We start from the raw sequence: 25,492 nt of genomic DNA, 5'->3' as shown, positions 1-25,492 counted from the left end.
AGAGCAGACGTCAAGCTTTCAGTTCATGGCTCGGTGGGGGGGAGCAGACCCACGTGAGACAGTATCAACGGCTGTAAAGTTCAGTTTGAGGAATGTCATTCTCTCTGTGAGCAGGGAATGGTGTCCATTCTCGGACCAGACCATTAATGTCATGTAGCGCAGCCATAGCATCTCTGTGACTGCACTCAGCCGGTCTGTAGTAGGGCAGAGCTGGGTGACTTTTAGTGAAGCCGTCCGAAGCCATAGACAACAAACGGAACACAGGATCATCAATGTCTCTCTTTACCAGTGGCTCAATCATAAAAGAAATTAGTGGGGAAATGTGGAACACTAATCCATCATGTGAAATGTTGAGTTAATTTAAATAATTACTTATGGGATGAAATCAAATTATCATTAATATTAGAAACTAAAGTCAGTTAAAATAGGACTTGCACGGATCAGAATCTAATCAATACACCATTTTCCCAGCTCTGTAATGAAATGGATGACAAGCAGGTATGCAAACTTGTCACCTTTTGAATCCAAACTAGGTCGTTTGTGTGATTCATGTAGATCTGCAATACAAATATTATTTGGGGCATGGGCAAGGTTGCCAACTCTGGGTACCTGGCTGGATTGAGATTTCGATATCATGGGTTTAATTACACACATGCGCACGAAATGACTGCTATCGTGTCAGTAGCGGGACCTTAGCATATATGTAGGATATGTATATAATATATATATATAAATGCACAATATTGGACTCAGACTATAAAAGGGCACACAGTGTCATTCACTAATGAAAGTCAAACACATGTTTGTTTCCACTGTTTTATTGTGTGCCTGTCATGATAAGCAATTAATTGACGTATCAGCTCCTGAGTATTTTTTTTTTTTTTTTTTTGGGTAATCTATGGTAGGGCTAACTCATACAGTGGTGGGGCTCAAATCAGTATTTGAAATGTAATTACATATTGATTGATTGATTGAAAAGTTTATTAACAGCTTGTATATTGGGTACAGTACAGCTCAAAAAATACAATTGTCAAGGGGATGCAGACCAGAGAAAGACTTTCGTCTTGTTTACATCAGGGTCCCCCATTTCCAATTCATCATGTCATTTAAGACATATAAGACATATTTGACATACAGATGGCTATATCGCCCCCTTGACGGTGAAACGCCACGCATGAGGTTTGGATTATTTCCCTGTCTCAATCCAAATGGAACTGTATGAAATAAAAAGGCACATTTGTGTGACAAAATTGACATGCTGAAAACCCAACCCCGCAGCGGCGCTGTCTGGGTTTTTTTTTTTGAAATACTAACATAAAATACACATTCTCTCTTGAGATGAAAAAGAAATCCATCGACAGTATTACTACACGACATATTTAAATGAAGCTGAACCTGCTGCTCCTCACAGAGGAAAAAAGGCTGTGTGAATTACTTTACATTCGTGGATCCCCCACTGTCCTGTGTGTGAAAACGGAAGACAGCCCACACACCTATCAATCATCAAACCGTGGGGTCCTATTTCATTATGTGATGAGTTCTATCAACACGTAATGTTGTATCAATGTATATCGAGATGTGTTACCGCAAAATTATTCTCCGTCGGGACTTCCTGCAACAACACCACGCCGCCACCTCGATTCTGATAGGCCAGAATCTATTATCAAAGATGTCCTATTTAAGAAGACGATCACTACGTGACAATCTGCAGCCGCTTGTTCTTGAGTAGAAGTACCAGAGTGTATGCATACTATGTTACAGCAAGAGTACTGCATTAAAAATGTTACTCAAGTGAAAGTAGAAAAGTATTCTCATCAAAATATAGTGGAAATAGCGACAGTCGTTGTGCAGATTGGTCCATTTCAGAATAATATATATGATGTGTTTTATAATGATTTATCATCAAAGTGTTCTCAAAGCTGGTGAAGGTGCAGCTAGTCTGAAGTACTTTGTAGACTGCAGGGTAGCTGGTGGATTTACTCCAGGTGGAACTAAAGTCTGATTTAACACTTGATTAGATTTCACATCATTCATCCAGATCCGTAAAGTAACTAAAAGGTATGAAATACATGTAGCGGAGTAGAAATACACCATGTACCTCTGAACTGTAGAAGTAGAAGAATAAAGTGGCAAAACATTTAAATACTCAAATCAAGTACAAGTATCTCAAAATAGTGCTCAAGTATAGTACCTGTTGACTTTATGAACTTAGTTACACCAGTGGCTATACAGATAGAAAGACTAAGCCTTACCCAGAGGCATGAAAACACATCTATGAAAAATGCTCAACAATGCTGCCAGAACCACAAACTGACTGCTACAATTAAAATGAATGCCTCTATCCATCTCCATCAGATGTATATAGCACCTTTCAACGCAAGGCAATTGAAAGTGCCTTACAAAAAAATGAAAGACATTAAGCATTAAAAGAAAAGCTAATAAAATAAGCATTAAAAGGACAAATACATGGATAAAAGTTACAGTGCGGTCTAAGATATGACTAGTTCAATTAAAAGCATAATAACTGAACGCTGCTTCTCCATGTTTAGTTCTGACTCTGGGGACAGAAAGCTGACCAGTCCCTGAAGACCTGAGAGATCTGGATGGTTCATAGTTTAGCAGGAGGTCAGAAATGTATTTTGGGCCTAAACCATTCAGTGCTTTATAAACCAGCAGCAGTATTTTGAAATCTATTCTTTGACACACAGGAAGCCAGTGTAGAGACTTCAGAGCAGGAGTGATGTGATCCACTTTCTTAGTGTCAGTGAGGACTTGAGCAGCAGCGTTCTGAATCTGCTGCAGCTTTCTAATATATATATATTTTTTTTTTTTTTGTGAGACCTGTGAAGACACCATTTCAGTGTCCAGTCTACTGAAGATAAAAGCATGGACAAGTTTTTTTTTTTTTTTTTTTTTCTTCAAATCCTGCTGTGACATTAGTCTTTAATCCTAGATATGTTCTTTAGGTGATAGTAGGCTGATTTAGTAACTGTAAATCACTTACACGTGTGTGTGTGTGTGTGTGTGTGTGTGTGTGTGTGTGTGTGTGTGTGTGTGTGTGTGTGTGTGTGTGTGTGTGTGTGTGTGTGTGTGTGTGTGTGTGTGTGTGTGTGTGTGTGTGTGTGTGTGTGTGTGTGTGTGTGTGTGTGTGTGTGTGTGTGTGTGTGTGTGTGTGTGTGTGTGTGTGTGTGTGTGTGTGTGTGTGTTTGTTTGGTTGGGGGTAGCCAGATGTTCCTCTTTGTGCCTTTAGGCCATACAACCCCCAATGGTCGCTCTGTGGTCTTGCTCAGATTCTCTGCCCCTCCAAAGGTCACGCCTGTGATTGACCTCGGGTGCAGGATTTTAGGAGCAGAGGAAAGGGGAGATTCCGTCCAAAATGCAAACCTCTCCATGACTTGTCTTTAAAACGTTCTTTAAGTCCTGTATTAAGTCTTCTGTTATGTAGCGGAAAATCCCATTTAAAAATGAAGAGCAAAATAGTTTAGTTTACTTCTCTGTCTGTTCGGATTTGGAAATGTTTATGATTTATTTTGTGTGCTCGTGAACGAGAGAAGGAGAAAAAAACATCTACCTTTGAACTGCAATTACTTATCTTAAAATTGCAACATTATACTCCTTAAAAAAAAATTGCTCAATTCGTTTAAACACATTTATTATGTGCACAATAAAACCTCAACAAGTATATTGATCCTGGCTTAACCAGCGACCTTTACTCTATTGTTCATAAGCTCAGTATTTGACAACTATTAGGATTGTAGTAATGTCTGTATAGACCAATTGTACTAGAAATAATTTGAAACAGTTTAATAAAGAATGTTAAACTATATTTAAACTGTAATTGAACTTCAACGTATATCAATTATCTGATTCCAGTGGCCAGTTGGAAACAGACAATCAACAAGGTTTTCATTTTGCAGCAACAGCGCAAAAGTTTCAATTACTGTCTGACTACATTGCAGTTAGCTGACGCTTTTATCCAAAGCGACTTACATTAAGTACATTCGACTAGGAAGACACAACCTTGAAGAAAACAGAACCCTATAAGTACATCAGGCCTCACAGAGCCAAGCACCTCAAGTGCTTCTCAACTGGCTATAGATAAGCCAGTCCTCATGTCTGAGTCTGGTTCTGTCTTATCTTCTTTGTTTTGGAATGTGTTCAATACATTACGTTTTTTTTTATTATTCATTATTACCATATAATACATAGATTTAAGAATAAATGAAACAAATAATACAACATTGAGCTGTTTGAGCTTTTCATCTTTACATTATTGTTTTATTTCTCTCAAGTCATTTAATTTTGGTGAAATAACTGAAGTTTTTAGTTCATTTTACCCTGGCTGTGGACTGATTCATTATGAGTTGTTACAACGCATGCACAAGACGGCGGGTAGACAAACAAACACGAAACAATTATACAAACAAACACTGCAGTTAGACAAACAAACATAAAAACTCTCAACAACTCAGCCCGACAAAAAACTCTTCCAGCCTATTTTAATCCGAATTAGGGAGACTTTCAGAGGGGCCACTAATTATGAGCCCTCTATCCTCATAATTCTCGTGTATCTGCAAACACAGCCAAATTCAGCAATTCATACAACATTCTCAAACCACACATTAGGCACTTTCTTTAGTTCAAAAGCGTAAATAATTGCGGATAATGCTGTATGCTCCTTTTTTCTGCATGCAGCTCTCCCCAGGGGGCGGAGAATCGGCACCTCAGCAGAAATGCTATTTATCCTCTGAAAGCTCCTAAATTCGGCGATTTGTTTAAATACAAATCTTGCGACATTGCTCTAATTCAGAAAATCCACTTTGCTGGTGCATCTCTCAAAAGTTTCTCTGAATATTTGTTGTGTGTAATTGCCTGGTGAGTTAATTCCAAGAAGCACACACAGAGGAGATCGATGAAATTCGATATTCCTAGGTTATCATTAGCCCCAAATATTCTCATAGTTTTCACATAAGCCGCGTTTGCTCGTAGACACCTGTCCCAGCAACAAACACGGGGAAATCGGCCAGGACAATATCCCCTTGACACCGATTCCTGAGGTTATAGATTAGCCTCCAGATGTAAATGAGTAGAGAAACCCAAAAAAAATGCAGCAGCTCAGTTCTCTCAGGTAATTTTAATACACCGTTGATCTCAAACGCTGGCGAGTCAATCTCAAAATAGAAATGTACTCACCAGCATCCGAAAATCTGTTGGTGTCCTGTTCGTGACGCCAATATGTGAGAGAGATTTTCTTTTCAGCAATGTAGATGGAAGGAATGGAGGCTGGAGTCCGCTTTATATCAAACACCTGAGTTTATTGAGAGCCACGGCCGGGAGCATTGGCAGGGTTCTCACACGACTTCATCATGTGATTCCCCAGCCAACACTGAAGATTACACAGAAACACAGCGCAAATCTACACAGATAATCAAGGAGGAGCCTCTATTTCGCGCGTCTTCTGATCGATAATCACAAAAACACATGGATTCAGAGACAAAGACAGTCTGTTAAAGTCCTCTGGCAGTTAGTCACAGTCCCCCAACAGGAAAGCGGAACCTTTAACCCTTTAAACCTTTAACCCCCTGCTCTAAGTTATGGCAGACCTATGTGAAACACAAAATGCTTTTTTGGTACAAACACATAAACAAAAATATTTCCTTCACAGGGAGGATATGTCCATTTCATCCAGGGAGATGTACAGGGCTTTCTTACCCAGGAATTAGTGTGTGAAAGCTGGGTAAGATTGATGTGAATATAGGGAGGATATGTCCATTGGCAAATGTAAGGGGAGAGAAACAGAGCAGAATCACTGCAGAATCAGGTCTGTGTGCAGGCTTTCACACTCACAGACACCCAGGCTCACTGCAAAGCTCAGACTGAGACCTTTCCATAGACACCATGGATATCAATGTCAGACCTTGTTTGGACAAACAGTGACCAATAAAGAGATGTGACTTGTGTGCATGAAATGTACAGGAATCTGTCCATTTCATCCACATTTGACGACCCATCCAGGGTGGCTTTCTTACCCAGGAATTAGTGTGTGAAAGCTGGGTAACATTGATGTGAATATAGGGAGGATATGTCCATTTCATCCACATGTGACGACTCCCATTAAAAGTGCATGAAATGTACAGGAATCTGTCCATTTCATCCACATTTGACTACCCCATTAAAAGTGCATGAAATGTACAGGAATCTGTCCATTTCATCCAGGGTGGCTTCCTTACCCAGGAATTAGTGTGTGAAAGCTGGGTAAGATTGCTGTGAATATAGGGAGGATATGTACATTTCATCCACATGTGATGACTCCCATTAAAAGTGCATGACATGTACAGGAATCTGTCCATTTCATCCACATTTGACGACCCATCCAGGGTGGCTTTCTTACCCAGGAATAAGTGTGTGAAAGTTGGGTAACATTGATGTGAATATAGGGAGGATATGTCCATTTCATCCAGGGAGATGTACAGGGCTTTCTTACCCAGGAATTAGTGTGTGAAAGCTGGGTAAGATTGATGTGAATATAGGGAGGATATGTCCATTGGCAAATGTAAGGGGAGAGAAACAGAGCAGAATCACTGCAGAATCAGGTCTGTGTGCAGGCTCTCACACTCACAGACACCCAGGCTCACTGCAAAGCTCAGACTGAGACCTTTCCATAGACACCATGGATATCAATGTCAGACCTTGTTTAGACAAACAGTGGCCAATAAAGGGATGTGAATTATGTTTTAAATGCCTATTGCAAAAAACAGAACTGGTGGTTTCTAAGTTTTGACCTGCTTCAAAATGTCCATTGCTGTTCATTTCACCATTAATTAGTACAGGCCAAATGTAAGGGGAGAGAAACACAGCAGAATCACTGCAGAATCATGTCTGTGTGCAGGCTCTCACACTCACAGACACCCAGGCTGATGCAGCTGGCTTCTGTAGCCAGTAACACATTCATATGCGTTGATATCTGGTAATAAGTAACACATGTGTCACTTAACCCGAGATCTCAACATTCACAGACAGTCGGGGTATATTAGTTTTTTTTGTTAAATGTCCACCGTTTTGGGACCGTTGATGGGCTGTTAGGGATAAAACACATATGGCCACATAGCTGTGGCTGAGAGCTATCCATAGCTTCCTGTTTTGATAATATTGGGCCAAAAAGGTAACAGTGCCTATATAATCACATGCAGTCAATGTTCACGGTTTCTGGGCTGTAAGTCAGGCACACCCACCAGAACCTCATGCCCCTGGCTTGTTTTGTTGTATTCAACATAGACAGGCTGGGGTCCAGCACCACGGAGAGCGCCTCCCCGCTGCTGCTGCTGCTGATGATGGAAGGTGTAACATTTTACTCTATTTTCCCCCCTCTCTTTTCTCCCTGCTCCTGCTGAGTCCATGAACTCTCTGAGAAGTCACTCACATGCAAATATCCCCCAATCAGTGTGCGTATAAACACACACTAAGGGTTATGCATTGTGGGTGGGGGTCCATGAACTCTCTGAGAGAGTGAAAGACAATGGAAGTCACTCACATGCAAATATCCTCCAATCAACATCTCAGGTATTGTGGGGGTTTTGGATTTGGAGGTATCTGGTATGTTCTGAAAATATTTGACCTTGTTAATGCAGCTGGCTTCTGTAGCCAGTAACACATTCATATCTTGTAATAACTAACACATGTGTCAGTTAAACCGAGATCTCAACATTCACAGACAGTCTGTGTATATTAGGTTTTTTTTAAGCATGTTTAGGGTACATTAGCAATGGTTATATTATGAAAATGTGTGAAAGAAAAAGTGGGGTTTGAACCAGTGCTCCCTTGATCCGAACACTAACGCCCTAGCCACTGTGCCACACGCCTCCTCATATCAAGGCTTAGGGTCATTCAATCGTGACAATAAACAGACAGTCAGGTTAAATCAGGAACACATTTGTATTTTATTGCGACATCTCAATGCATATTTACAGGTTTATTTTGCAGCTGTACAGCAGGAAAGAGCCACAGACAGCTTAGTGTTGCATATCTTAAATGCGTTAAAAAAAGTACTAAGTTATAATATAATAAACAATATGCTAAAACAAAAGTACTACAATATGCAAAAAAAAAGTACTAAGTTATAATATAATAAACAATAGACAATATGCTAAAAAAAGTACTAAGTTATAATATAATAAACAATATGCTCAAAAAAGATAAAAACTAAAAAAGTTACATCATTTTCAAAAATATGAAAAAATACAGGAAGGAAGGACATGCGGTGCATTACATTGCATTTAGTGCAGCAGCTTGTCGCTGAAGGTGCTGCACAGTGAGGACAGGGTGTCTCTTCCGCACACACTGGTCTGTTCATCCACCTATGTAGTAGCCTACTCATCCAGCCACTTGGAAAGATTTTCTGTTCACTCCGTAGTTGAACTTCAGTTCAGTGTCCACTTTGATGTCCCTTGTTGCTTTGAAGAGGATAGTATGCACGTCCTCATCATCCAGCCTCAAAACAACACAAAGCGGCTTGATGTTTGGATTCTTTGATGAATGGTTTATCTTGCGGCCAAATGTTTCTACACCATCATGACACGGGCATGGCCACGTTTGTGCCTCCCCACCAGCGTTGAAGAAGAACAAGTAAGCGGATTGGTCTCCTTGGTCCTTCATCATAATTTCCCCTTCAGCTTTCGTGATGACCTTTCCATGGTAGTCACACACTATGTCACCTTCAGTGAAATGTGTTGTTGCAACAACTCCTGTGATAAAGAGAGCATAACATATCGAGTTAGATGATGAACGAAATAAACTTTGCAAGTTGGCACACTTTTCAAAACGCTATAGTGCTAATTTGAGTGATACTATTTCCTCAATTGTCTTACCTTCCCCCTTTTGTCCATCAAAAGATTTGATGGCAAGGCCTTTCCACTTCTGCCGAGAACAACTGTTCAAGATGTTCTTATCACTCTCAATGACGTATTTGAGGGCTGGTGTCCACATGTCCAAAATGTCTTGCGCCTTGGGACAGTTGGACGTCCACCCCTCCTTGCTAATGAGACGTTCTATCTTTCCGCCTGATGGCTTCCGATATGTGTAGTATGCTGAAAGAAAGGATACGATAAATTCAGTCATGAATTTGTGACACTGAATACAATTGCCAACTTTTAATGATTAAAATGGTTCATACCTTTCATGGAGTCACAAAAGGTCACTTGAGCCACGTGATCTTTGTCCCTCTGGCAGACAAGAAGAAACAGTCGCATTCCCCTCTCACAAACTCAGGGCGAATAAATTCATAGTACCCCTGGTACCACTGTGGGAACAAGGAAGTTAATTAATTGACTGTAATACACTAAACACTTTGCGTAATAATAAAACATTCTGCTGCTTAATAACTTACAGCTTCCTCCTCCAACGTTAAGGCTATTGTTGCAACATGCGTGGCCCCGGTTTTGTGATTCTTGATGCCAGATATCTTCCGTCAGTAAGCTTGCGGTTCACCCACTCTCTTACCTGGAAAACAATGACAAATTAAAATGCATTAATGTCTAAAAAACTCAATTAACAATATATAATATACAACATGTCTCTATTTACAGCACTTTTCCCCACGTTTCAAACCCTTAATTCATAAATGCTGAATTAAATGCTGAATTCACACTTACAGTCATGCCTTCAACAGCTCCTGGTCGCTGAAAGTGGCACAACATCATCACTGCTTCACAGTAGTAGCGGTACCACATTTTCTCAGTTGGCGAGACCACTATCTTAGAGATAGCCATCCTGTTGTAGATGTCCAAGAACCTTTTCTTTCCACTCCGCAGAACCTGGTTGCAGTCATGAACGGTGGGCATGCCGTCCACAATTCGATCGTATCTAAACAAAGAATAAAAAGGAGAAACAGGTTGTTTATAATAGTCAGGATTGTACTAGGAGAAAACATTAAGTACGCCACAGAAGGACAATACAGAATGAATAGTAAAGGTAAAACATGTACTGCATACGTTCCCTGAATGTTTCCTTGCAACAGGTTTCCGCATGGTTTTCAAGAAGTCGATGTACTTCTGAATCTTAATCCCGTCTTCATTCAAATCGACGCTCTCTTTCACGTACTGCAGGAACCTGATTATGTTTTTCATGTAATTGAGGATAGTGGCTGCAGACAAGCCTGAATAAGCATATTTTTAACAAATCAATATGAAATTAGGCCCCGTTCAAGCAGACTCTAACATATATTGAACAGTTTTCCATATGCTTACTCGTTTTGCAGTGAACAGTTGCTTAACTTTGACACACAACTTATGAAACTATTTACAAAAAAAAGGAAAATGGAGGATGCAAATGGAAAATAACACTAGTAGCAGCATACATTGAAAGTTACTCAGGCCCCTTGTCATGCAGGCTCCAAGCAAAATATACAATGCAGTGTTCTAGGTCGGTAAATTACAAAAAAGGTGTTTTACAGTGCCACCTACCTTCTCACCAAGTATTTTCCCCTGAAAAAAAAAAGGGTCTATATCCATGAGTGAGTGCTGTAGTGATGACACTCAAAGTGTTCACTGCAGTGTGTGTGTGTGTGCGTGTGCGTGTGCGTGTGTGTGTGTGTGTGTGTGTGTGTGTGTGTGTGTGTGTGTGTGTGTGTGTGTGTGTGTGTGTGTGTGTGTGTGTGTGTGTGTGTGTGTGTGTGTGTGTGTGTGTGTGTGTGTGTGTGTGTGTGTGTGTGTGTGTGTGTGTGTGTGTGTGTGTGTGTGTGTGTGTGTGTGTGTGTGTGTGTGTGTGTGTGTGTGGCCATCTCTTACCTGGTAGCTACATATCCAACCAGGCAAGGTCCTTCCCTTCTCCTCCAAATGACGTCCTGGTGACGCCATAGTCCCAGAAGAGTTCCTCTCCAACCTTAATGTTCTGTATGGTGAGGAACACTAACACCAGTCTGGGGCCATCTGGGAAGGTCAGGTCAAGCCTTTAGGTTGGGACGCTTCCTGGAGTGATTCAGGAAGCGTCCATATGTCTCCACTTCAGGGTGGCAGTCACAACGGGAGGAGGCGTCAATGCACAACTCCTTAAAAAAGAAGCGGTAGATGGAATCATCCCTTCGATGTCCCTCAGCTACTGAGATAAGGGTGCCGTGGTAATCGCACACGACATCCCCTTTGTCCATGGGACATGTGGCGACTACACCTTCAGTAGGAAAATAGAGAAGGGCGTTAGTGTTTATGGAGACATTCAAATAATTTACCTTTTTTTAAATGAGCCTGCATTTCACACAATATAGGCAGTGGCACTCACCTTTGCCCTTCTCCCCCCCAAAGTCCCGGACAGCAAGCCCACGCCAGCTCTGCTCTGAAATAGAGCGGATAAGGCTCTGACTGGATGTTGGCGCGCCTAGAGGAGCGACCCATCCACGCACAACATCCTGTACGGAGGGGGTGTTGCTAACCCAGCGCTCCTTGGTGAGGGACCGTCGCACCGCCTCCTCGGTGGGTTGTGTGGCATGCCTGCCCATTGCCTGACCTGTGTGTGATGAGTTAAACGAGTGAGCAGTGCAATCAAGGGAACAATAAGAAAAGGGGAACACAACACTGCCTGAGTGCAAAATACTTACTGAGAATGTAGGACGTTCTCTCCAGGAGCTGCACATTCCTCCACTTTCTATACAATGGCCTGTATGCAGTGAAGCCGGCCCCTACACACAGCCTCTTACTAGGCGCCACAGAGTGCAGAGAGGACGGAAAGACCTCCAAAAACCTGTCCCACTGAATGCCCACGGTTACAGGCGGTGTTGGCAGGCTGGAGGGGGAAAATAAACACCATGTCTATTAACGCTACTGCAGGGCCGCTCACTGGCCAACAGTTCACCCTACATGAGAAGGACACAGCGAGCGGGCATCTGATGCAGTTGAAAGTGGGCCTCCACTCTGCTGTATACCAATCAATAGTCTCAACATAGTGAAGGCAGTATTATATTGATCCCACAACATAATTTACCTCTGCAGGGTTAGCGCACATAAAACAGTACGTTTTCCTTTTATATTGCTCTGCATTGAGCATTTCTATATCTGCCATGAGTCCCACAGTAATAGACAACAACAACAACAATTACAGCGTTTTTGGAGTTCAAACTGTGAAATCATTAAATAATTTTACATCATCACAATAAGTTCCCATATGGCACCCCTCTACTCAAAAAAACAGCCAGCTGACTCGTCTGAACACATACCTGGCCGGTCCTGTGGAGGTGGAGGGCGACTCGGAGGAGGAGGGCGTCTCGTCCACCGCAGCCCCAGGTTCTTGTGGCAAATACCTGTGTTGATGGAGGACTGCTATGAGTGCCTTGGCAGTATGCATTTTTGCGAAGCTCTTATTCCCCAGTTTGAAACATGCTCGTTGAGTAAGTCACTCACTTCTTTCTGAGGCGCTGCAGGTCAGAGTAGATGTTGGTCAGTGGGTTGCCGCCACAGTCCACAAAGAACCTGCCCTGCCCTGAGGTCAGGCCTTTGGTGGCTTCAGCCCTCACATGGCAGAAATAGCACTCCAGCAGCTTCAAAGATACGGTGGAACATGCACATGAAAAAAGAGACACATCATCAAAAAACACCTCATCATAACTCTGTTCAACCCCTAATACACAAAAGACTGTCGTCCCATTTCAAGAATAATATAATGACCTACCTCGTCCTCTTGCTGGCTGAGGGTGAAGGTATGCCCTGCCGCCTTGGAGCTGGTTAGCCGGATGGTGGTACCGTCATTACCTGTGGTTCTATGCAACCAGTCATGCACCTGTGAGGGTGGGAACATAGCGGTGACACCAATGTTTAGGTTAACAGGGGGCAGAATGATTTGGTTCACACGCATGCACACGCCCATAAATTGTACTTTGGTCAATTTAGAAGTACCAGAGAATTATATGTTGCAGGTAAAAGTCCTGCATTCAAAAATGTTACTCAAGTAAAAGTAGAAAAGTATTATCATCAACATAGAGTTAAAGTAGCGGCAGTCAAAGTAGTGATTGTGCACATTGGTCCATTTCAGAATAACATATGATATGTTTTATAATGATTGATCATTAAAGTGTTGAAGTCCTAATGGTACTTCAATAAATGTACTTAGTTACTTCCCAACTCTGGTCACAAACACTTACCTGGAACTCCACCACTGCCTCTTTAGATAGCTTGTGTCGAATGAGAAGAGCTGTGACACAGTAGCTACGGTAGGCCGTGAGGTCCGATCTGGGAACTATTTGGCCAGAAACCAGACGGGACTTTATATAGCCCACTTTGTCCTCAGCTGCAACCAGGATGTCATTGCTTTGCCTAACACACACACACACACACACACACACACACACACACACACACACACACACACACACACACACACACACACACACACACACACACACACACACACACACACACACACACACACACACACACACACACACACACACACACACACACACACACACACACACACACACACACACACACACCTTGTGTCAGTGCATAACATAATACGAAAAACAACATACATAAAAACATATACCTCATTGTTTGATCAGCGTTCAACAAATATATATAATACAAAAATATACACGTACCCACACACCGGCCAGCCGGGCCACGGACCACCCTTGTAGCCTACAGATAAATTATACATCTACTATGCTCATATACTGTATACTGTTATGGCTAGATTCCCCAGTCAAGCCAAAACATAAAAGAGATATTAATATTATATCATTTAACTTGGAATATCATGAGCATATGACTCGATCCTAATGCAATAATCTGGCCAGCCCTGCAGCCCGTTCTAGGTTCTGATTGGCTCTCTAGCTTCTGACTGGCTGTCCAGGTTGTCAATCACAGCCGTGGGCATATCATACTATTGGTAACATCGCTAAATTTACTAACTGATATCTGTATGTTGTTACTTCGGCATCATTTTAAAACGTGTATTACAATTAAATCACTTGTTGTAGTTGTAGCCCATAGTTTAGCATACTCATCCCGACTCAGCCTGGTTGTTTATGGCCCTTGAGCCACGATGTTATGGGGCCAGAAAAACTGTGAATTAGGACCCGCTAGCCGGTACTAGGCCAAGTGGAAATGCCACCGGGCTCGGCACGCTTAAAGCGAGCTCTGCGCTGCAGAGGAAACACGCCATTACTGATCAATCATCAAACGAAGCTCGGGAGCTTGTCTGATGAGTGGACCTCTGACGCGGGTTAGCATGGTGCTAACTATGGTGCTAACACACTCGCCGTATAAATATGGTATGCTTCATGCAACCTGTACAAACTAGTTATCATATGAAAGCTGAGATTCCACATATTCACTTCACACTTCCACTTAAAACGCTTGAAAAAAATGTCAATTTTGTCTTAACCAAAATGGCGTGAAAGTATAAATGTAATACAAGTTTAAATTTACCTCATTGGACGTCCAAGGAGAGGGGACATCTTGTTCCTAAAAATTGGTCGGATGAGAAGAGAAATATATGTATGTGATGACAAATATATGTATGTATGTATGTATTGATAGATATATATATATACCAATATATACCAAGCTTCCATGACTGCTTAGGATCCAAGCTTTCAGGAAATGTATAATATGTTCAATTTGAACCATGTTCATCCAATAATGAAGTACAAAAACTAATCTGACTATCGCCAATGTACACAGGCATGTTCAAGAAGGACACCATCACCTTCATGGCCGTTAACCCCTCCGCCTTTATTACCATCCCTTTCACCCGTAGCCCCTCCGGCAGTCTCTCTTTTCCTTCCACATATCTCATTGTCACCTCATATCCCTCCCCCTTCCTCCTGCATCCCACACTCCCCACACTCATCCTGTATTTCACACAGCATGTCCAACATAGAAATCGTTCCCCTCCCTCCCTCCACCGTGACAGCCAGTATTTGGTCAGCCATGTACCCGATGTCTTCATTACCCTCTCTTTCCCACCTTCCTCCTCCCCTTGAACTTTTTCCACTCTCTTTCCCCTGGTTTTTTCCCTGTTCCGATCTGTTTTTATCTCCTTCTTCACCCGTTTTTTTTGCTTTGTCCAGGCCCCTCCTCCTTTCCCTTCGTCTCCATTCCCAGACTTCTCTCCTTCTCCCGTTTTCTTCCTGCTTTCCTCCTCCTCCATTCTTCTTTGCACACTCTTCTGTGCATTCTCCGTCCTGTCGCTTCCTTTCGGTGCCTCGCAGCTCTTCCCTGCATGTCCACTCATGCCTCCGCTGCTGCTCCCCGCACCCATTTCCGGGTTCTCTCCCGCGCCGCTCACCCTCTCTCTCGGCCCCGTAGGAGCCATTTTCATGCTTGCTTCTGCCACAGGAGCACCCACCTCCTCCTCTCCTTGTGTCTTTGCTTTCTTCCCCTCCTTTACTTTTCTTTCTCTGGCTTCCTCCGCCATTCTCTCCACCTCAATCCTCCTCTGTTCCACCGCATCCGTATCTTCGCTTCTTATTTTTTCCAACCTGACGGTCACCCCTTTTATATTCTTTCCTTTTGTAGAGCTCACCTCCATCTTCTTGACCTTCATATCCATCTGCTTTACAACTTTTCATCTCTCTTCTCCAGAATTCTCCGCTGCTTTAAGCTCAGCTCCTTCCACATTCTTCCCCTCCCCCCACATTCCAGACATTCCTGAACTCACGTTGTTATCCTCCGTATTTCCGTCTATACTGTCCATATTGTCCCCCCAATATAATACCCCCCAGCAACGCTGTTTAGGGGGGTGTTTATCCAAAAAGTAATCCAAAAAAGGTATTTGATACTCCACTTTGTCCGTGTTTAGCTCCAAACAATTCAACAGCTCTTTCTCCGTACATACACTCAGCGCCCCTAGTGTCTCAGGGTGGTATGGCCGTAAGCAAAGAGTTTGGAGGGATATTGGCTACTTGTAGCTGAGAGGGGCTGGATGTCTCAGGGCCGAGTTTGGGTGCTGAAAGGCGGACTGACAAACCGCCTTGTCGATACCCAGCAACTGTGGGTTCTGCAGGGGTCCCCAGGCCTGCCTGTGAGCCTGTCTCCCCCTCTCCAGCACCTGCGAGCTCTCCGGGGTCCTGGAGAGGCATTTTCAGGCTTCTCTCTGCACCCTTTTTCCCCTACAAAAATGACTTTTAAATGGATACTTTTGGATGTAAATGGTTCACTGTGTCATGGCTATGGGTCTCTGAAACAATCAGGCTTTTAGCACACTGTTAGCAGAGTTGAATCCGATTTTTAGGATAAACTAGTTTAAATCACCGTTGTCACTATTGTGGGGGATCTAGGAATGTACCTGTGTGTGTTGCGGAGCTTCCCTGCACTTTAAATCCATTGATTTGCATTTTTTTAGGGTGTTTTTGACTGTTTTTGCACTGTGCTCACTTGGCTGATTTGCCCTCCTGTGGGGACACATGATGACTGGCACGGAAGCCTAGGGCGTGGGCCCGGGTGGAGCCGCCGCGGGTGCATATCTTGGTGGTAGTAGCAAATATTCAAATGAGAACTTTGAAGGCCGAAGTGGAGAAGGGTTCCATGTGAACAGCAGTTGAACATGGGTCAGTCGGTCCTAAGAGATGGGCGAACGCCATTCTGAAGGGTGGGGCGATGGCCTACGTCGCCCCCGGCCGATCGAGAGGGAGTCGGGTTCAGATCCCCGAATCTGGAGTGGCGGAGATAGGCGCCGCGAGGCGTCTAGTGCGGTAACGCAAACGATCCCGGAGAAGCTGGCGGGAGCCCCGAGGAGAGTTCTCTTTTCTTTGTGAAGGGCAGGGCTCCCTGGAATGTGTTCGCCCCGAGAGAGGGGCCCGTGCCCTGTAAAGCGTCGCGGTTCCGTCGGCGTCCGGTGAGCTCTCGCTGGCCCTTGAATATCCGGGGGAGAATGTGTAAATCTCGCGCCAGGCCGTACCCATATCCGCAGCAGGTCTCCAAGGTGAACAGCCTCTGGCATGTTAGATCAAGGTATGCAAGGAAAATGTCTGCCTTATGGATAGAGTTAACGTGGGTCTTGTCCTTCAAATGTACACTTGTCCGCACAATGGAAATGTGAAGTCAACTTCCGATGCAAAGTCCCTGCCAGTGGCAGGACACATTTTACCAACTGTGCCTACACACATGCAAGACTTGGGGGTGCTCTATGCATGTGTCTGAGGGTAAAATAATGGCATGCCCCCATTTTTTTTAATTCAGTTTTACCAGGGGCACGAACTTCTGACCGGTGTTCCCTCTTGGTTTAGTCCGTGGGGGAGTGCTTACGTCCGGGGGTCCGGGGTCTCACGGTGTGTGAGGTTATGGAAGTATATGTCTATATATACTGATGTTTATTCATGCACAATGCCCCCCTGTTTCTGACTGGCTGGTCCCGATATATATATATTTATACACACACACACACACACACACACACACACACACACACACACACACACACACACACACACACACACACACACACACACACACACACACACACACACACACACACACACCCTTCATAATGCGCCTTCTCCTCGTTTTCCCAGCATTCAATGGATTATCCGTAAATCATACAATCAAAACCAAAACGTTGATTTATCTGTTTTCCCGAATAACGTCGGTTTTTTGGTTTTCCGTTTTTCCGAAAAACCAAAAAATGACACCGGTTCTTTCTTAAACGTTGTTCATATGTTTTGGATGCATATTGTTATAGTATTTTTTCAGGCTGTTACATACAATTAGCCTCTGTTGCTACCTGCTGGTGGTGAGTAAATATTCAAATCAGTTAAAATTGACAACCAGTCCGCGATTTTTTTTTAATGTATCTGCCGGTCCTTGGCACAATAAAGGTTGGGAACCCCTGCTCTAATAGACGCTACTCAAGATGGCGCAGACAAATCAACTTCCGGTGATACAGAAGAAATTAAAATAGTCGACCTGAGACGCAGCCCCTGTCTCAGCCTGTCCCTCTCAGGAGCCAAGCCTGGAGAGGACTGCCCAGAGTGGGTAACGCCCCGATTGCACCCGCCTCTTGAGACATCGCCCCCCAGAACTGGGGGATTGCCCAGGGCTGGCCCACCTTCATCTGTGTCATCTCTGAGAACCACGAAAGTTACATGGGAAATAAGCCCCTCCTACACCTCTATATAAACAGCGTGTGGAAGCCCTTTCCGGCTCACTCTGTCCTGATGCAGCGCAGCGAATGCATCTCTTGCTCACGTGTATAGCTGCATATCCTCCTTAATGCTGAAAACTCACACACACAGCTACATGTTCCTATAATACACACTGCTTGGATTTGTTCACCTTTCAGGGCTATCCTGGCGGGAGATTGTTTAGATATAATAAGCCCAAACAATCAAAGACTCCTGGGTTTACTACTGAAGATGTGTATTAGTAGTAGCTATCACTCAACGTCATTTAATATTTCTTGGGGTCTAAGGTGGGAATTGGATCTGCCTCGGTGGAGAGCAAGGATGGCCAGTGCATTCAGTCCTATAGCCGTCTTGGTAGCAGGATTCAAACCCTTTCTTCCCTGACTCAGCGAGTGCCCCATGTTCTCATTTCTGTGGCAGGTTCATTCTCTGGCGGCCCCTTATAATTCACTGCCTGATACTCTCTCCTCCTCACTATAATTCTAATCCTAACTGTCAAACCCTTTGCAGGTTGTAACCTAAAATGGACGCTGTGACAAAGGTAACTTTGTCACTGTGGACTGACGGCTTCGGGCCTTGTAATATTGCACATGTGGTTTAGTTTGAAAGTGTTTCCCCTCCCGTTTTGTCTGTGGCTGGTGATTGGGTTCACCTGGTGCCCTGTGTTGTCTCCTCCCCCCTCACCTGTGTCTTATTTGCCTGATTAGTGTGTGTGTATTTAGGCTCTGGTTTCCCTGTCAGTGGACAGGTAGTGTGTGTGAGATCCTTGTTGCTGGTGACTGTGTTCACATGAAACAGTAAGATTGAGGCTGTGTCATGTACCTCAAGGAGTAATAAATGCCCACACCGGGTTATGTTTGAACTCTCTGCCTCCTTGCTTGGTCGGGCCGCTCAACGGTCAGTCTCACGGACGCCCACGTGCTTACTCCTCCTCATGCCTTGAAACTAAAATGGCGGCCCACTTGAAATTAATTAAGAGAACAATTGAATTGTAAATAAATAAGGAGACAACATAACAATTTGTAATGAACTTTTTATTGGGGTTATTACAAAGGTCAAACATAGGATTAAGAAAATACATGGCAATTTACCTGCTTACGGGAACATACCAACCCAGTCAAACGGCATTTCGTGTTCACCAACACGATTTTTAATCTATTGATTCGTGTTCACCAACACGATTTGCCCCTTTTTTTCGCGTTGCACAGCACGATTTTAAAAGCAATGTATTTCTACTGGTAATGTGTTTCGTGCCTGCAGGCTGCAGCACGTCTTTTTCTCCGGTCGGGTCGTGGAAGACCGGAAGCTGTGTGGTTCATAAAAACATGTTCTTACTCAATATCAAGCCACAGTTATTGCTTTTATTTTAAATCGTATAATTTCGGACTTTTGTTGCCGTCTGTGAGGAAAATAAATGGGGCTCAGAGCCTCAGGATACTGAAATCTGTATTTTTTAAATCTTTTTTTCCTTCTAATTTGTTATTCTTTTCAAAATAACACACTGTTATTTACTCACCAATAACGCACAATTATCCTTGCTTTTATTTATTGGTTTAAACATTAAATAACAGATTAAGGTCAGATTAAGAAATGTGCAGAATATGACAGTTTAATGGTGGAGGTACACACATATTGATAGATGTCTTGTAATGCACTGTTGAGGAACCTGTGACCCAAGTTTTTCATTCATTGCATAACTACACCGTAGTTGTGTATGATATGTCAATAAACCTTTGAAAATCTTGAAAAGGATGTGCAAAATAGCCATAATATACAGTCTTTAATTAACTATCAGTAGAGAATAACGAGTAATGAATATACTTTATTACTTGTTTCCATTCATGTCAATTGCAGATACATGTTTAGTCTTCTCAAGCACCAACTATCAAATATCTCTCCTGATTGTTGGCACTTGACACAAATCACCTTACCCGAATTTTACTCAGGTGTAAGTAACTAAAGTCTGATTTAAGGGTTGTTTATATTTCACATAATTAACTCAAATAAATGCAGTGGAGTAAAAATACCAGGTTAACCTCTGAATTGTAGTGGAGTAGAATTACAAAGTAGCAATGAGCTGTCATGTGGGTATATATTAATATATTAATGCTGCGCATTATGGACACAAGCGATTTTCACCCATTTATTAATTATATGTTTTACATTTGATAACACCAATGTGTTTAATACTGGCAACTTCTAAATGTGGGAAAAACGAAAACGTTCAGTAGAGACGTCCCATAGAACATTTTGCGAAACACAATAGACAGCATGTGTAGTTCTGGGGGGGGTGTTCGATTCCAGTTTTGGATAGTCTGGCGTGGTTTCGTTCCATTTCACACAGCTGTTTGACGCTCTGCGTAACCTTACGGGACTGTAGTCCTAAACGATGGATGGGGATTATGGGTAGTGTAGTGTCTTCGGCCATCCTAAACTCAGAAATGTTGACAATCGCAATGATGCTCGAAATGTCCCTTATAGGCCTGCGTCTGTTTCCGGTTATTTTTATTTTGAAATTCAGTTCCTGACGGACGCCAAAAAAGCCCGAGATTATGGAATTAAACCAATAAATAAAAGCAAGGATAATTGTGTGTTATTGGTGAGTAAATAACAGTGTGTTATTTTGAAAAGAATAACAAATTAGAAGGAAAAAATATTTAAAAATACAGATTTCAGTATCCTGAGGCTCTGAGCCCCATTTATTTTCCTCACAGACGGCAACAAAAGTCCGAAATTATACGATTTAAAATAAAAGCAATAATTGTGGCTTGATATTGAGTAAGAACATGTTTTTATGAACCACACAGCTTCCGGTCTCCCACGACCCGACCGGAGAAAAAGACGTGCTGCAGGCAGTAGAAATACATTGCTTTTAAAATCGTGCTGTGCAACACGAAAAAAAGGGGCAAATCGTGTTGGTGAACACGAATCAATAGATTAAAAATCGTGTTGGTGAACACGAAATGCCGTGAGACTGGGTTGTGATATCTGGTAATAACTAACACATGTGTCAGTTAACCCGAGACCTAAACATTCACAGACAGTCGGGGTATATTAGTTTTTGTACTTCATTATTGGATTAACATGGTTCAAATTGAACATATTATACATTTCCTGAAAGCTTGGATCCTCAGAGAATATTGGACCTTGTTAAGATGGTCAACCTCCTGGTGAAATATGCGCATATTGCACAAGATTAGGATTGTATGCATTTATGTCATAATACAATGTCCCTAGACTTTCAACTAATCGATTATATTATACATTTCCTGAAAGCTTGTATCCTCAGCAGTCATGGAAGCTTGGTTTCATATTTTTAACACAGCAGAATCACTGCAGAATCATGTCTGTGTGCAGGCTCTCACACTCACAGACACCCAGGCTGATGCAGCTGGCTTCTGTAGCCAGTAACACATTCATGTGCGTTGATATCTGGTAATAAGTAACACATGTGTCACTTAACCCGAGATCTCAACATTCACAGACAGTCGGGGTATATTAGTTTTTTTTGTTAAATGTCCACCGTTTTGGGACCGTTGATGGGCTGTTAGGGATAAAACACATATGGCCACATAGCTGTGGCTGAGAGCTATCCATAGCTTCCTGTTTTGATAATATTGGGCCAAAAAGGTAACAGTGCCTATATAATCACATGCAGTCAATGTTCACGGTTTCTGGGCTGTAAGTCAGGCACACCCACCAGAACCTCATGCCCCTGGCTTGTTTTGTTGTATTCAACATAGACAGGCTGGGGTCCAGCACCACGGAGAGCGCCTCCCCGCTGCTGCTGCTGCTGGAAAGGTGTAACATTTTACTCTATTTTCCCCCCTCTCTTTTCTCCCTGCTCCTGCTGAGTCCATGAACTCTCTGAGAAGTCACTCACATGCAAATATCCCCCAATCAGTGTGCGTATAAACACACACTAAGGGTTATGCATTGTGGGTGGGGGTCCATGAACTCTCTGAGAGAGTGAAAGACAATGGAAGTCACTCACATGCAAATATCCTCCAATCAACATCTCAGGTGTTGTGGGGGTTTTGGATTTGGAGGTATCTGGTATGTTCTGAAAATATTTGACCTTGTTAATGCAGCTGGCTTCTGTAGCCAGTAACACATTCATATCTTGTAATAACTAACACATGTGTCAGTTAAACCGAGATCTCAACATTCACAGACAGTCTGTGTATATTAGGTTTTTTTTAAGCATGTTTAGGGTACATTAGCAATGGTTATATTATGAAAATGTGTGAAAGAAAAAGTGGGGTTTGAACCAGTGCTCCCTTGATCCGAACACTAACGCCCGCCTCCTCGGTGGGTTGTGTGGCATGCCTGCCCATTGCCTGACCTGTGTGTGACGAGTTAAACGAGTGAGCAGTGCAATCAAGGGAACAATAAGAAAAGGGGAACACAACACTGCCTGAGTGCAAAATACTTACTGAGAATGTAGGACGTTCTCTCCAGGAGCTGCACATTCCTCCACTTTCTATACAATGGCCTGTATGCAGTGAAGCCGGCCCCTACACACAGCCTCTTACTAGGCGCCACAGAGTGCAGAGAGGACGGAAAGACCTCCAAAAACCTGTCCCACTGAATGCCCACGGTTACAGGCGGTGTTGGCAGGCTGGAGGGGGAAAATAAACACCATGTCTATTAACGCTACTGCAGGGCCGCTCACTGGCCAACAGTTCACCCTACATGAGAAGGACACAGCGAGCGGGCATCTGATGCAGTTGAAAGTGGGCCTCCACTCTGCTGTATACCAATCAATAGTCTCAACATAGTGAAGGCAGTATTATATTGATCCCACAACATAATTTACCTCTGCAGGGTTAGCGCACATAAAACAGTACGTTTTCCTTTTATATTGCTCTGCATTGAGCATTTCTATATCTGCCATGAGTCCCACAGTAATAGACAACAACAACAACAATTACAGCGTTTTTGGAGTTCAAACTGTGAAATCATTAAATAATTTTACATCATCACAATAAGTTCCCATATGGCACCCCTCTACTCAAAAAAACAGCCAGCTGACTCGTCTGAACACATACTTGGCCGGTCCTGTGGAGGGCGACTCGGAGGAGGAGGGCGTCTCGTCCACCGCAGCCCCAGGTTCTTGTGGCAAATACCTGTGTTGATGGAGGACTGCTATGAGTGCCTTGGCAGTATGCATTTTTGCGAAGCTCTTATTCCCCAGTTTGAAACATGCTCGTTGAGTAAGTCACTCACTTCTTTCTGAGGCGCTGCAGGTCAGAGTAGATGTTGGTCAGTGGGTTGCCGCCACAGTCCACAAAGAACCTGCCCTGCCCTGAGGTCAGGCCTTTGGTGGCTTCAGCCCTCACATGGCAGAAATAGCACTCCAGCAGCTTCAAAGATACGGTGGAACATGCACATGAAAAAAGAGACACATCATCAAAAAACACCTCATCATAACTCTGTTCAACCCCTAATACACAAAAGACTGTCGTCCCATTTCAAGAATAATATAATGACCTACCTCGTCCTCTTGCTGGCTGAGGGTGAAGGTATGCCCTGCCGCCTTGGAGCTGGTTAGCCGGATGGTGGTACCGTCATTACCTGTGGTTCTATGCAACCAGTCATGCACCTGTGAGGGTGGGAACATAGCGGTGACACCAATGTTTAGGTTAACAGGGGGCAGAATGATTTGGTTCACACGCATGCACACGCCCATAAATTGTACTTTGGTCAATTTAGAAGTACCAGAGAATTATATGTTGCAGGTAAAAGTCCTGCATTCAAAAATGTTACTCAAGTAAAAGTAGAAAAGTATTATCATCAACATATAGTGAAAGTAGCGGCAGTCAAAGTAATGATTGTGCACATTGGTCCATTTCAGAATAACATATATGATATGTTTTATAATGATTGATCATTAAAGTGTTGAAGTCCTAATGGTACTTCAATAAATGTACTTAGTTACTTCCCAACTCTGGTCACAAACACTTACCTGGAACTCCACCACTGCCTCTTTAGATAGCTTGTGTCGAATGAGAAGAGCTGTGACACAGTAGCTACGGTAGGCCGTGAGGTCCGATCTGGGAACTATTTGGCCAGAAACCAGACGGGACTTTATATAGCCCACTTTGTCCTCAGCTGCAACCAGGATGTCATTGCTTTGCCGTGAGGTCCGATCTGGGAACTATTTGGCCAGAAACCAGACGGGACTTTATATAGCCCACTTTGTCCTCAGCTGCAACCAGGATGTCATTGCTTTGCCGTGAGGTCCGATCTGGGAACTATTTGGCCAGAAACCAGACGGGACTTTATATAGCCCACTTTGTCCTCAGCTGCAACCAGGATGTCATTGCTTTGCCACACACACACACACACACACACACACACACACACACACACACACACACACACACACACACACACACACACACACACACACACACACACACACACACACACACACACACACACACACACACACACACACACACACACACACACACACACCACACACACACACACACACACACACACACACACACACACACACACACACACACACACACACACACACACACACACACCTACCTTGTGTCAGTGCATAACATAATACGAAAAACAACATACATAAAAACATATACCTCATTGTTTGATCAGCGTTCAACAAATATATATAATACAAAAATATACACGTACCCACACACCGGCCAGCCGGGCCACGGACCACCCTTGTAGCCTACAGATAAATTATACATCTACTATGCTCATATACTGTATACTGTTATGGCTAGATTCCCCAGTCAAGCCAAAACATAAAAGAGATATTAATATTATATCATTTAACTTGGAATATCATGAGCATATGACTCGATCCTAATGCAATAATCTGGCCAGCCCTGCAGCCCGTTCTAGGTTCTGATTGGCTCTCTAGCTTCTGACTGGCTGTCCAGGTTGTCAATCACAGCCGTGGGCATATCATACTATTGGTAACATCGCTAAATTTACTAACTGATATCTGTATGTTGTTACTTCGGCATCATTTTAAAACGTGTATTACAATTAAATCACTTGTTGTAGTTGTAGCCCATATTTTAGCATACTCATCCCGACTCAGCCTGGTTGTTTATGGCCCTTGAGCCACGATGTTATGGGGCCAGAAAAACTGTGAATTAGGACCCGCTAGCCGGTACTAGGCCAAGTGGAAATGCCACCGGGCTCGGCACGCTTAAAGCGAGCTCTGCGCTGCAGAGGAAACACGCCATTACTGATCAATCATCAAACGAAGCTCGGGAGCTTGTCTGATGAGTGGACCTCTGACGCGGGTTAGCATGGTGCTAACTATGGTGCTAACACACTCGCCGTATAAATATGGTATGCTTCATGCAACCTGTACAAACTAGTTATCATATG

At 43.2% G+C, this 25,492-nt stretch overlaps 2 protein-coding genes and 2 long non-coding RNA genes across 4 annotated transcripts; all 4 read right to left on the bottom strand.

The window, feature by feature from the left end:
• Positions 1 to 10,450: 10,450 nt before the first annotated feature.
• Positions 10,451 to 11,759, bottom strand: LOC117444233 (N-lysine methyltransferase KMT5A-A-like). Its single transcript, XM_034079890.2, has 4 exons — positions 11,585 to 11,759; positions 11,269 to 11,493; positions 10,782 to 11,160; positions 10,451 to 10,478 (listed from the first exon to the last, which is right to left on the bottom strand). Exons 2-3 carry the CDS (start codon positions 11,483 to 11,485, stop codon positions 10,937 to 10,939), a joined length of 441 nt encoding a protein of 146 aa, XP_033935781.1. The 5' UTR covers positions 11,486 to 11,493; positions 11,585 to 11,759; the 3' UTR covers positions 10,451 to 10,478; positions 10,782 to 10,936.
• A 440-nt stretch (positions 11,760 to 12,199) lies between these two features.
• LOC117444234 (uncharacterized) lies at positions 12,200 to 13,177 on the bottom strand. The gene is made up of 4 exons (XR_004551757.2): positions 13,121 to 13,177; positions 12,652 to 12,759; positions 12,384 to 12,520; positions 12,200 to 12,283 (listed from the first exon to the last, which is right to left on the bottom strand). It is a non-coding gene; the product is annotated as an uncharacterized lncRNA (long non-coding RNA).
• A 1,611-nt stretch (positions 13,178 to 14,788) lies between these two features.
• Positions 14,789 to 15,537, bottom strand: LOC139433626 (octapeptide-repeat protein T2-like). The gene is made up of 2 exons (XM_071202711.1): positions 14,938 to 15,537; positions 14,789 to 14,836 (listed from the first exon to the last, which is right to left on the bottom strand). The coding sequence occupies exons 1-2, from the start codon at positions 15,535 to 15,537 to the stop codon at positions 14,789 to 14,791; spliced, it is 648 nt and encodes a 215-aa protein (XP_071058812.1).
• Positions 15,538 to 23,174: 7,637 nt separating this feature from the next.
• LOC117444235 (uncharacterized) lies at positions 23,175 to 24,131 on the bottom strand. Its single transcript, XR_004551758.2, has 4 exons — positions 24,075 to 24,131; positions 23,604 to 23,711; positions 23,336 to 23,472; positions 23,175 to 23,235 (listed from the first exon to the last, which is right to left on the bottom strand). It is a non-coding gene; the product is annotated as an uncharacterized lncRNA (long non-coding RNA).
• Between the last annotated feature and the right edge of the window lie 1,361 nt (positions 24,132 to 25,492).

The sequence above is a fragment of the Pseudochaenichthys georgianus genome, unplaced genomic scaffold (genome assembly GCF_902827115.2).
Source record: "Pseudochaenichthys georgianus unplaced genomic scaffold, fPseGeo1.2 scaffold_760_arrow_ctg1, whole genome shotgun sequence".
NCBI classification, from domain to species: Eukaryota; Metazoa; Chordata; class Actinopteri; order Perciformes; family Channichthyidae; genus Pseudochaenichthys; species Pseudochaenichthys georgianus.
Note: the sequence above shows the minus strand (reverse complement) of the source record. Positions and strands in the feature narration are given on the sequence as shown.

Coding starts and splice junctions, on each gene's coding strand:
- LOC117444233 (XM_034079890.2), bottom strand. CDS start 11,485: ATGGGCAGGCATGCCACACAACCCACCGAGGAGGCGGTGCGACGGTCC. Junction 11,161..11,268: donor TGGGGGGGAGAAGGGCAAAG/GTGAGTGCCACT, acceptor TTCCTACTGAAG/GTGTAGTCGCCACATGTCCC.
- LOC139433626 (XM_071202711.1), bottom strand. CDS start 15,537: ATGGATATGAAGGTCAAGAAGATGGAGGTGAGCTCTACAAAAGGAAAG. Junction 14,837..14,937: donor AGGAAGGTGGGAAAGAGAGG/GTAATGAAGACA, acceptor TGTGAAATACAG/GATGAGTGTGGGGAGTGTGG.